The sequence below is a fragment of the Salminus brasiliensis genome, chromosome 13 (assembly GCF_030463535.1).
Source record: "Salminus brasiliensis chromosome 13, fSalBra1.hap2, whole genome shotgun sequence".
In the NCBI taxonomy this organism is placed as follows: Eukaryota; Metazoa; Chordata; class Actinopteri; order Characiformes; family Bryconidae; genus Salminus; species Salminus brasiliensis.
The window spans coordinates 12,222,317-12,235,431 of NC_132890.1; the positions used below are offsets into that span (position 1 = coordinate 12,222,317).

Sequence of the window (13,115 nt, forward strand, 5' to 3'; positions counted from 1 at the left end):
TAAATTGATCAGACTAATAAAATCATATGGATGCACCGGCAAGAGGCCAGAGGCAAACCTCTCTTGCGGTTGTTTTGCCCAGGCTTTTTTGCTTTTCCACTGAAATGTTGACTCTCTTACATGATATTTTAATGGCAGTCAGTGAGAGCGTTTTGCATGCACCCAGTTCTCCACGGTGCTCAGATACCCAGTACATCACGAAATCAGCTTATTTAAGACACTGAGAGCCTGTGCAGATTTGTATGAAATACTAATATTTGGTTTCAAAATAACAACCTGTTATTTTAAGCTTGAGTTGTGTTTTGGAGGTAAACTGATCCCACTTAGCATAACTGACCACACTCCTACTGGCTCCATGGGTCTCTCTCTTCCTGTCAGTGCGATGACCAGCTGTTTGAGCTACAATCAACACTAAATATACAAATAATAGAAACTTAGAGAGTCGACAGAGATCTCAGAGATGTGAAAACCAACCTGTACTTGTAAATGTGAGTTGACCAGACCAGGCCTGACTGACCGGCTACATTTGAACCCCAAACCTGACCTGAACGAGTTGATGGATTATCACAGACAGTTTAGGGAGTGATTCCAAAAGCAGTTGTAGAATACATTACTTAGAGACAGCACATATAACAGAAAGTGTGTGATGACAAAATCTGATCAAATATGGTCTCACTCCCCCACCAAACAGTGATATTTAAAGTTAGGAAAAGCGGTGCGATGTAATGCCTTTGTTGTAGTGTTCAGTGAACCCTTCAGTACTTTTTCCGGCTTGAATATTGTACAGCTCAGCAGGTTATACTGTAGTAGAGTTGGTGTTTTAGTCCATGTGTCCCTTGTTGACTTGGAATTTCTGCCTCTCTAAGGTTTCTGCAAGAATTATCCGAAAGTATTTCCTGAACTGGTCCTACATGTCGCAAGATGGTACATTGCAACCAGTGCATATGGCATCTGAGCAATGCTGCTTGCAGAAACCAGAGACTGGAAAGTTATGTAACTTGTTATTGGTTTAAAACATGACTGGGTCCCAGTATCCACTCCTGACCACATCCATTCCGTCTGATTAACAGGTTGCTGTCCACTTGGGCATAGCACCAGGAGCCAAATGCATCATTCTGGAACAAACAGCCAAGAACCATGGCTACAAAGACAGAGATGTGTGTGGCTCCTGTCCCGCCAATAACTGTTGCGTTGAAGGAGGAGCGGATCATTTGGACTCCATTATAGGCATGAGGTCCCTTGCCAAGCACTTGAAAGGGCTCGGTCTGGATGTCGTCTATTCCAAGGGACGCTGGGAGGTTTGTACTTGCTAATGGCTCTTCTATTGTGGGCCAGTTACCAAATTTACTTCGGTGTTATTTAGAGTCGTGCTGAAGTTGGCATTGTCCCACAGATGAACTGGGAGGGGTTTGTCAAAAGCTTTTAGCCAAAGATTGTTCTTAATCATAGCGAGAGCACCAAAAATTCAAACACAAAGGACAAGGCCGACTTACACAAAACAGAAGACGACAATGAAACATGAAGCAGTGTTTCCAAGGGCAGGCTACTGCATCCATTCTGGAGGCACCATTATTAGCTGTGTGGAGGCATGCGTCAGAGAGAATAAGGGCTCATTTAAAGCAGAGTTAGCTTTAGTCAGTAGTGTAGCTCTCACAGCGGCTAAACGGCGACTGATGGACTGCACTGACCACAGCAAGCTACATCATAATTACACGCCACTACAGAGATAAAAACTGGCAAGTGAATCATTGCGCCCTGCTCACAGAAAGCATGTTAGTTAGACACACGGCTGGAATAAAGGTCAAAAGTATTGGGACACCTGCTCATTCATTGTATCTTCTGAAATCGAGGGTATATAAAAAAAGAGTTGATCTGCTTTTGTTTGAGTAACTCCAAAGATGGTCTTCTGCTAGATTTTGGAGCATGCTGTGAGGATTTAATTGCATAAGTGTTAGTGAGGTCAGGATGTTTGATGATAAGCACCACACTTCATCCCCAAGTCGCCAAACTCATACCAAAAACGCTGGATGCCTGGCATGTGGCATGGTGCCAATAGGTCATGTTTATTTCTTCCTAAATAGGAGAGTCCTATTTTATTGCAGGATTTTAATAATAAGGTGTCCATAAACATTTGGACATATAATGTAGTTTCAGTCTGGGCTCGGACCTGACTCCAGATGTTTGTTAGACTAAATACAGAAAAACAGTCTCAGAAATGTACAGTATTTATGTATTTATATAAATATACTTCATGCTTATGAATTTTAGTGCTTGAGTGTACTACAATTGCTTTTGGTTTTGATTGTGTTTATGGTTTCAGGTGGGAAATGTCATAAGCAATGCTTTTAATAGATATTAGAATCAGAATTTTTTGGGTTTTGACATGAAAACAACAAATGTGATATCAAGATTATGAAATAATTACAATACATGACAAGTAATAAAAAAAGTGTGGCTCACTATGCTTATCAGTGGACATTGACTAAATAATGCAATGCCATAATGCACAGATTGAGCCAGTACTGCAGTTACCACTATACCATTTCATTATATTTAGATACTGATATAACACAGTATATTTCATCCCAAAATATCTCATAATTTATTCACTGATGGGTGTTGCTGTGCTGTATGGCCAGGATATGCTGCCTGTCCTCCTTTTGCAGGTACCTGTGTGATTTTGTATATTACTGCTCCCTTCACTACGGGCAGAGGAGGGCAGCACTCATCCACGTGCCCGCTCGGCAGCCTGGCACGCCCAGAGGCGCTGGTGCCACAGCTCCAGGCCATCATCCAGGCCCTGTTACACCAGCTGGACACACTCTGCACATCACCCACAGCACCGGAGTGCGAAGCCAACCTGCACCACACCAAGATGAATATACTGGAAACCGTAACACAAGCTACATAATAGTGTGCAGCAGGCGTCTTTAAGCACAATGAAGCCCACCACACTGCAAACATCTAAATATATTCACAAATAGGCAACAAGTAAAGCTCAAGTCAGTCCTTCTGTCTCATTCACTTTTTTTAATTCAAAATTGAAGGAAAAAAAAAAGAAAATACATGAAAATTCTTCAGATACACATTAAGCCAATGGCATGTAAAAAGTATACCATCTCAACTAGAGGTGGGGAGAAAATAAAATAAAACGAGGAGACCCCAGATACATAATTTACGAGAAGACAAGAGTACCAGCCAAGCCATTTCACCAAATCAGTTTCTACCAATCAATTCAATGACACAGATATATTTCTTTGCAAAAGGAAAAACAGAATAAAATAAAAGCATTATTAATTGAAAATGTCTCAGTACAGTAGAACAAGGCCCCTTTTTCTTTTTTTTTTCTTTGTTTTTCGGAATGCCAAGCAAAATAACAGTGCCTGGAAAATGATGTTTATAAAACCTCAAGCTCATTATTGCAATTAGAATGCATCCATGCATCTTCTCTAAACCTGAGGTTTTGCATTCTGAAGAAATACAATAAAATTAATAATATGATACTTGAGAGAAGAAAAAAAATCAAACTCTTTCAGTCGATCTACCTTCAGGTTTGCAAAGAACTGGCATTGCAACAAGCGCTATTTCTACTGTAAACGTATCTCTTTTAAAAGTCTAGTCATGTTAACTCTATCATGACTACCCGTAATCTACTGGACATCGCTGTCCTATTTGTGTCTGTATATGTATTTGTGTTTCTGTAGTAGATCTGGAACCTACAGTTAACTAAGGAACCTTGGCAGCATTCAATGACAACTGACATTCACTTTGCAACAGGCCAACCCTTTTGTCCATTTCTTTACAGAAAGAAAACAATAACAAACAGAAATAAATATCACTGATCTCTATTTTGTTTCTCATTATAAAGACATCAAAATCTACATCACTACATCTACATGTGATACACTCCCATCCATATACATATGCAACAACACAAGCACAAGGCCTTTTAAAGAATGGAGATTTGGATTCTGTCTTGTGCCACGCAGAACAATGTCTGTCTTCTTCCTTTTTTTATTTTTTTTATTTATTTTATTTCCAGCAACTTGATCTCCCAACCAGGTCTCCCTATCACTGGCCCCGTTTTTCAGCCCTGGAATTCCTCTTAGAGAAGATTACTACAAATCCGCGAGTAAAAAAGAACATTTTGTTAAGTGCCATGAAGAACTTCCAAGGTCTGTAAGATTATGGGCTGCAAAGTCCTTTGTGTTGTTCTTCAAAGGCCTTCGCCGTATTTCTAGCAAAGAATCATGATTCAGTTTGTATTTTGATGGTCTGACCTTTTGTCCACCATTTTGATGAGACCTAACACCTGTCCAGTGCTTCGGACAGCCAACCCTAATGGAGAGGCCTAAAAACTGAAAGAGTGAAGCAGCATATTGTGAGCAGCAGTAGAGAAAAGAGAGAGCGAGAGAGAGAGAGAAGACACACACTCAACCACAGTCCTGTCTTTCTTTCTCTCTCTCTCTCTCCCTCTGGAAAAGCATATAGTGTAGAGGATTATCTTGTAATGACATTAGGCCCTTAGTGTGTGCGGTCATCAGAAACATTTGGAGAAAACATTTGAAGAAATAACACAGAATGATGTGATGAAACAAGTCCACGCAGCGTGTGGTTTCCAGAATGCCAAATACTTCAGGTAAGGACACCAGTTTTTTTCCAAAAGGAACATCATTGTAACTATAAGGAAGTGTTACTACTCCTAAAAGGTAAAGATCGAGTTTCATTAAAGCAAAGAAAACAGTGTTACGTACACCTCAACATCACTCATATGGTTATATTACAGATCATTACAGGCTTGTAGTGTTTTGGAAACTGGGTCCAGACCATTCAAACCTTTGGCTGGTCTTAAGTGTGAGTGGCGCAATGAAGGAATGACAAGGCAACAGCACTGAAGTGCTAACACAGTGGTACTTCTTTAACAGGGGAAGTGGAGCAGGTGCGATCAGTGCTACAATACATACTAAAGACTGAAAGGTGTTCTGACTGACGCTGACCTAAAGTCACAGTGGTGAGACCGCTGCTGAGAGGAGGTGTGTTTTAAGAATGGGAGTGGATTGGGCGATGTTACAGCACATGCTCTCTGTCAAGACATGGACAAGCTAACACACTGAGATGATGCTTACAGCACGAGAACCAGAAGATACACTTCTGGAAAAGTTCCAGATCACAACGTTTGTGCAGAGGCATGACAGCACGCTTGTGCGATGACTTACAAAGTACACAACCGTCATTTCAGCCTTACATGGATCACTTGGTCAGTGTGGTCGATCTGCTTACAGTTCGGAGACCCTCCGGGGTCTACAATTGATTAGAGGAGAGATTCAGTGCTCGGATTTTGTTTTGTTTGTGAAATGATGGGGCCTGTATCAATAACCAATCAACACCGATCTAAACTGTGACGTGTATCCCTTAATTTTACTTCCCAGCCCCAGCTTTGGAATTTTGTCAATTTTGTTCAGGCAGGAAATCGCAACCCTATTTCAATGAAACAGTGCAAGCAAAATCCATCAAAGCCTGACGCATTACGTGAGGATTCCTGGTTGTGGAAATCACTGTGTGTTTTGGACTGGAGAGAGCATGGCAGAAGTGCCTGGACTCTAAATAGAGGATGCTTTCAGAAATGCACACATGTGCCTTTTTACATGAACACCGGTCATAGCTTTTTCACTAGGTAGAGCTGTTTGATCTCTAGAATGATCTGCCACTACTGAAGCAAGCAACAAGGGATTTCTAAAATATACAAAGCCTAAAAGACTGTTTCACGAAATGATGTTGATGATCTTATTTTCCTCCCAAATGTAACATTTGACACTATGAACACTATGATTCAGAGGTGGACAAAGTACAGTAAATGCACATGAATAAAAGTAGAAATACTTTTAAATAAAGTATTTACTGAGGAAAAGCATAAGTATTCTTTTTCAACTTGGGTAAAGTACTTAAAAAAGCTCATAAATATATCTGAGTATGCAAAATAAAAGTACTGAGCTACTGCAGGTATTGCAAATAATAATACATTATTTTGATGAACCCAAATTCTCTTAAGCAGAACTGTGTAATGCAGAAATGAACAGCAAACTCTGTTTGTAACTGTTTGTATATCTGGAGCCTGTGCGTAACAGAATTGTTGTTCATCAAAACTGTATAACAATATTTAAAAGAACTCAACAATGTATTGACAATCTAATACTTGTGCACATTTACTCTAGTAGCTTTTCTACTTTTACGGAAGTACAGAAGTATTGTATTTTGTCCTACCCTGCTAAGATTTCTCAATATAACATAAAATATATTGATGCTAATGGAACTTTGGTGCCTATGTTGTGGGCTATACCACACATAGGAAGTCACAGGCACACTAAAAGCTCCTTAGCCTTCCTCTCTCCAGTCCACTGAGAGCATGTGGTTTGTGATGCTGATGAGGTTTTACATCCAGAGACAGTGAGGCTGTCCTCTACAGACATATGAAAAAAAGTGAGATGTATTCTATCTGTTCATACACATACATAAATTTGAAAAAAAAAAAAAAAGAGTGAGGTAGATAAATGCTTAAAGGAAATGAAGAAAAAAGTCCCCCAGTCGTGACACCAAAAAAAAAAAAGAGAATATATATATATATATATATATATATATATATATATATATATATATATATATATGCACACTTTATACTAAATCATTGGGCCATTTATACAGTGATTTAAACTGATATCACAAAGAATAAAATAGAATAAAATAAATAAAAACCCTACAGAAGGGACAAATTAGTCATGGGTGACACTTCTCAAAAGTACAAAGAGAAATCCTTCCAAAAAACAAAACAAAACAAAAAAAACTTGCTCAGTGAAATCTACTACTACAGTTTCGTCCCCTCCGATGTCGATGAAATGACATGACCACTTCGCTAGACTTTAGCCCACCCTACTGTATTTGGTTTTTTCAGATATTTTGTGACGGAAGTCTGCCCTCTCTGTCTATGGTGAAATGTAATGGAGCCTATGCCTGCCTGTAGTTTGAGAGAGCTGGCAAGAAGATGGGGTTCATAAGGCAAATTAAGACAACCCAGTTAGCCCTGTCAGTTGCTAAGCAATTATGCAGATGGGTTAAAATATCAGATGATGTAAGAAAAACAAACAACAACAAAAGAAAGACAAAACATTTTATCATGAGTCCTGACTTGAGAATGAGGCACTGGGGGAAGCATAGTACTGTCGAAAGTTTAAATGGGAGGCAGAGGAGCGAGAGGGCACCATTGCACTGAAGGACAGAGTGAGAAAATACAAGGTGAAACAAAGACAAGAACGTCTGAAGAGAGCAAAACCTTAACATTGACCTGAGATTGAGTTGCACTTGTGGGGGGCGGGGACATAAGTAGGTGCAGTGCTAGTACAACTGGTAGAAGGGTGCCAAAACTACTCACGCATGGAGCTATGGTATTTTGAAGAACCTACACATATTTCATAATAATAATATTAAGCAAAAAAAAAAAAAATAATAATAATAATAAAAAACAGAAGGCAATGGACTGTATCTAGACAACTTCTTACAGGAAGGGAAAATCTGTTTTGAATAAATTTTTGTATTTTTTGTTGTTTTTTGTTTTGTTTTATTATTTTTTTTGCTAGAAGAGTATAAAGCATAAGAAAATGGACTGTAGTGGAGATCATAAAATATTAAACCTGAAGGATTTCTTTATATTTATATATATATTTATATACAGAACATCCATAAAAGAAAAAAGAATAAAATAGCAGCTTCTTTCTGTACAGACAAAGAAGTGAACATCAGAACCGTAAAAAAGTTATCAAAAGTGACACAAACCAATGATGTGTGTAAATGATCTGGTGGTCTAACATACAACTGTAAGACCTTTATAGAATTTTCTGAATTGTATAGAGACTAATGGCTAGTCTAAAGAAAAAAAATACCTGCTGTATACAATGCCTCACTTGCCTTTGCAAACAAATGCTGAAACCAGCTATCCCCCTACATTACACTGTTTGCTTCATTTTTGAGCCAATCCCTTATGCTTCATATTTGGCTCAGCAGTTGGTGCATGTTTATTTGTCTTCGTTTGGTGCCATACTGTCCTCGTTTCATTTGAAACGGCATCGTCAAAGCTGTCCATCTCTCTGATGCTGCGGTGGACATGGCTATGTCAGCTTCAGTACCAGACCAGACATGTCATAGTCAATACCATCTGAGCCATAACGAAGGGTAGAGCAGTCCAGCTCCTTTTATTGAGTTGATTACGATTGAAAGAATTGTTGGGGAGCAAGGAGAGAACATAGACATGTCGATGATAAATACAAAATAATAAGTATTGATTTGGCAAACATTTGGCAGTTTCAAAAAAGGCCCATCCGTCTCTTTAGAGGCGCATCTGAAATTGACCGAAAAAGATGGGTGAAGCAATAGTCAACATGACCATCCAGGTGGCCTCTCACACGCAGAGGCTCAATAGAAATCCAAGCAGATGTGCTCTCTACTCCTCCGTGGAAGAGAAAAGTGACGATAAAGAGACAATTTGGAGGAAGAGAGGTGCAGCATGGCAAAGTGCACTATGTGTATTTTTCTATTAAAACACACATACACTGCCACACATGCACACACACACACACACACACACACACACACACACACACAAACAAATCTTTAATTAAACAAAAAAAGTGCTCATGGTTGGGCTTGCTGGCTGATATGCAGATCTCTCTTTAATATGACTCTCTGGCAGAGAATGTGCTATAACTGTTTAACTTCCTTTAAGAAAAAGATTAAACAAAATAAAACAAAAGAGGTTTCAGCTGCAGCTCCCCAGTGTGATGTTTAGCTGAGTAATCTTAAATATTGCCAGAGCGTTACGCAGCCTTTTTTGTGTCCAACTAACTTTCCCAAATTATCTGCTGTGGTGAAATTAAAAAAGTAAAAATAATAATAATAAAAAAAAGCAATCTGATGTACAGTAGCGATTTATCGTCTATCTGGTTATCGATTCCGCAGAGTTTGACTCTTCTGGCGAGAAAAGAAATACATGTGACCACATAGACAAAAAAAGAGGGATGATGGATTACCCTGTATGAGGGACTAGGGGGGCATGGGGGTGAATCAGCAGGCCGATGACTGGGGCAGCGGAAGCGCTCGCTCGTTCTTACGGCCGCCGTTCATGTGCGCATACGGCTGTGTGTCGTCGAAGGCCGGCCCGAGGAGCACCACGGGCCCATTGGCGGATGCCTGTCCTGAGTGCTTGTCCAGGGTCAATCCTGGAGAAGCCGAGGCGGAAGGGGGGGAGGTGGAGGGTGTGGGGCCTGAGGCCAGCGGAGTCCCTGGAGCTATGGGCTGCGCCACCTGGGAGGAAGCTGGGGCCAGGGTGGAAGCGGGGTCCAGTGGCACATTTTCCATGTTCTCCACCTCCATGTCAAGCTCCTCTGTGTCAGGGGGCTTGTTCTCCTCGCTGTAGAAGAAGCTCACCTCTTGAAAGGATGGCTCCAGCTCCTCCTTTATACTGCTGATGATCTCTAGGAAAGAGGGCCGCATCTTGGGGTTGTACTGCCAGCACATCCGCATCAGCTCGAACCTGTGGAGCAGACAAATTAGTCGATAGCTAATTAACTAAATAAAAATGTTTGTTAAATAAACAAAATGAATAAATAAAAATGTTTGTTAAATAAACAAAATGACTAAATAAAAATGTTTTTAGGCACATTAAACCAGGCAAACACTAGAAATGACATTCAAGTAAAATGTTGAATATAGACCCGTACACCAAGACCACAGGACATGAATGACATTGCTCTGATCAACAGGTGGCAGTGTTGCCAGAGCCAAGCCGCAGCACCTGGTAATGTCACTGAGCAGACAGCTTCCAGAATGTTCAGCAGTAATACATATAAGTATGGCTGTGTGTGCTGTAATGGCACTTCTAACCGTCTGCCAAACCAACATGAAATATGAGATGGCTGCGTCTGTAGATCCGATCATGACAAGTCATTGGGGGGAGGGGGACAAAACTTCAAAACAACATCAAGAAAAAAAAACAGGATTATTATAGGTTGACGCTGTACAGCAGCACTCACCACATCTTACACAAACAAGCTAAGAATACCCTTCGCCCTGGCTGCCTCACTTAAATAAATGAATATGGGTCAGCTTGGGCTGCCTGGAGTAACAGCCCTCTCCAGCATTGCTAAGACATTCCAGGGCATGCGCCTCTTGTCAAGCCCTGCACCATAACAGGGGAGGCTTCTTTTTTTGGGCCCACACTAAAGGCCCTTGGAAAAGTTGATTATGCCACTGGTTTAAAACCAGGCTCCACGGCCTCCCCTGAAAAATGACAGTAATGGTTGGACGCAGGCCGGCACTCGCGAGTAACCTGTCCTGTCTGGCCTTCGCTGGGCTCGCACATTTGTTTATGAGAGCCATCTGGCTGATGTCAAATCAGAAAACGGCGAGTAATAAATGCCTGTCAGCACCTGCTCACTGTCAGCCTGCAGAGTGAAGAGACCCAGATCAGTACGATATCACTGTCCCTATTAAACCTAAGCACACACAGATGAAGGTGGCAGGTCCCAGGCCAGTTCATCACAGGAAAAAGTAGTTGGTAGGGAGGTCATTGGAGATCATAGGTCATAGTGCTGTTTTTAGAGCAGCTCATATTTGAGCATGAAGAGATGACTGATATGCCCTTGATCTCAGAGAAACTGAGGCACAAATAGTATGTATCTTTGAAATTCATCCGATTTCTTTAAAATATGAAGGTTCTGACACTCAATTTGATTTTTTTATATTTTGTATGTCAACCACATAATCAGGGGCTCCATCAATGGAAGGGGGCAAGTTCATAGCAATAGCTGTGGCTGGTATAAGTATAAGTATAACTGGCCTGGATTTCTTTGGGTGGGTGTTACTCAGTGTGATGCTACAACAATCGCAATCAATTTTAAGCAGCTGCAGATAAAACCTTCATTAATTCGGGTGTGAGTGCATCCATAGCATAAGCCCTGCCCGTCCCCTACCTCTTTACTCCTAGTAGATGCCTAGTTTTAATCCCTGATTGATGAGAGACTGAGGGTTGTAGCAGTGATAGTCTTCATCTTTAATACATGAATGAAATGAATGTTTTGATAATATTTAAGGCAATAAGATACATTTTCAATGACATTCGAGTTGTCCGCATTTACTGTGAAGTTCCCAAGAAACTGCAATCTAACCCTACCCATTGATTACACTGTTACTTTGTCACATGTGGCTATTATTACGTGACCTACTTTACTAGCTTTTTCTCTGTTTTTTCAGGCAAGAATAGGATCTGATTATCTTGACGTGGAATGTTCTGCTGGTATAGATATTGCTACTGCCTACTGTTGCCATCTCCAGCTAGTTAGGGTTGTGACTTTGTGACTCTTTATTTGGCAGTGCAGGGCTTTATGGAGATCATAACATGTGCAGGTCATTCCACACACATGTTCATGAAAGCAGGAGGGACTGCCATGGAAACCACAGTATGGTGTCTGAAAAACAGTGGCCCTGCGCTGGGAAGTGAGGTCAGCCTCACGGAGGGAGTGGTGTGTGAGTGGGGGACTGTTTGAGTAAAGGGAAAGACCACATGCCTGCTCACTTAGACCGACCCAGAAAAGGAGAAAGGCACGGTGCAACCGTGCTATGACGCACACATCAACACTCTCACTAACACGGGCGCATGCTCGCGCACACACACACACACACATAGAGGGGAACATGTTCCCAGTGACTGGCGTTAATTGTCTGGTTTGTAGAGCCCATCTGGAACAGGCGGGCCAGACACTGATCTCTCTGAGGGAATGGCAGGCATCTCTCACCCATGGGCCATGGCATCCCTTCTATGGGCTTCAGCTTACTGTGGTGGAGGAAGCACCCAGACACTGTGAGCTCACCCAGCTCCTTTTAACTCGTGACGTAAATGTCACCGATTAGGCTCCACACCGCCATGCACACCTGCTGACGTAATATCTGCATTTGAGTACAAGACCACGTCCTTAAATAGTCTGAGAGCATGGTAAGGTGCATAAGGGTTAACATGAGCCTCAAGCAGGTGGAAGAGCCTTTAAGGCCATTAGCCCAAGCAAAGCAAAACTCCATTCCAAAATGCTAACATGGCAACTAATTATGTGTTCATTAAGGTTATACAAATTAGATCATGTTCTCACTTTCAATCAGTTTTAGACACTCTTTCAAATGGCCCATATTTCCTTATCATATTTCCTTATTGCTTCAAGTTTAATTTTTAATGTTCATATACAACACATACAGTTGCAGCTTTTGGATTGGCCTGATCATTATCTAAGTCAATTACAGACAAACACAATCAAACTAAACTAATATCACACAAACAGTTGCACTGTTCATGTATTTTATTGAGCACACTGAGTAAACATACAGGCTAGAAAAAGTAAATGAACCCTTACGTTTAACAACCTTAACAACAGCAATCACCTCCATGAAACATTTATTGTAGCTGCAAATAAGATTTGCACAATGCTAAGGAGGAATTTGGGACCACTCGACTCTCCAAATGTGTTTTAGTTTAATAATATTTCAAGGATGCCCTTAGCCCTCTTCAGTTCATGGCACAGCATCTTGATAGAGTCAGCACGGACTCTGCCAATCCTAAACACTAAGAATTCTCCCGTTAATTTACTAGTGTGCTTTTAGTCATTGAAATGCCAACGTCATTTCAATTCGGGGTCATAAACTGCTGCCCTCACATACTCCTGTAAAAATTTTTCATGCACCTTTGAGTCTTCCTTCAAACATGATGCTCACTCCACCATGATTCACAGCTAGGGTGAGGTTTTGTGGGGTGTGGAGTGTGTAATGTGCAGTGTTCGTTTTCCTCCAAAAACAGCAGTGTGCATTTGTCCTACCAAGTTCTACTTTCCAAAAGGTTCACTTTGCTTACTTTTCTTGCAACTGTGAACCAAACACACACACATTTTTGTTTCTTTCCAAACAAGCAGGAGCACTTGGTTCACCTTCACTGGAATAAAAAACATGCCACCACACTGGGCCTTTGTGATTAAACAATTAATCTTGTGGGCCCTTGAAGTGGTCCAAGAAGCATCCACACCAGTTGTGTC

The 13,115-nt window shown here is 41.0% G+C and overlaps 2 protein-coding genes across 2 annotated transcripts in view; one reads left to right on the forward strand and one right to left on the reverse strand.

Moving 5' to 3' along the window:
• Window positions 1-921: 921 nt before the first annotated feature.
• pgpep1l (pyroglutamyl-peptidase I like) lies at window positions 922-3,838 on the forward strand. The gene is given in 6 exon segments (XM_072695833.1): window positions 922-993; window positions 1,071-1,283; window positions 1,285-1,298; window positions 2,667-2,741; window positions 2,743-2,818; window positions 2,821-3,838. Coding segments are annotated over 6 exon segments (564 nt in total). The 3' UTR covers window positions 2,935-3,838.
• A 3,310-nt stretch (window positions 3,839-7,148) lies between these two features.
• The window catches only part of igf1ra (insulin-like growth factor 1a receptor), a 116,391-nt gene continuing 110,424 nt past the window's right edge, over window positions 7,149-13,115 (reverse strand). The window contains exon 21 of the mRNA XM_072695355.1: window positions 7,149-9,577. Within this exon, the coding sequence (XP_072551456.1) occupies window positions 9,109-9,577 (469 nt within the window). The 3' untranslated portion in view covers window positions 7,149-9,108. The remainder of the gene's footprint in view (window positions 9,578-13,115) is intronic.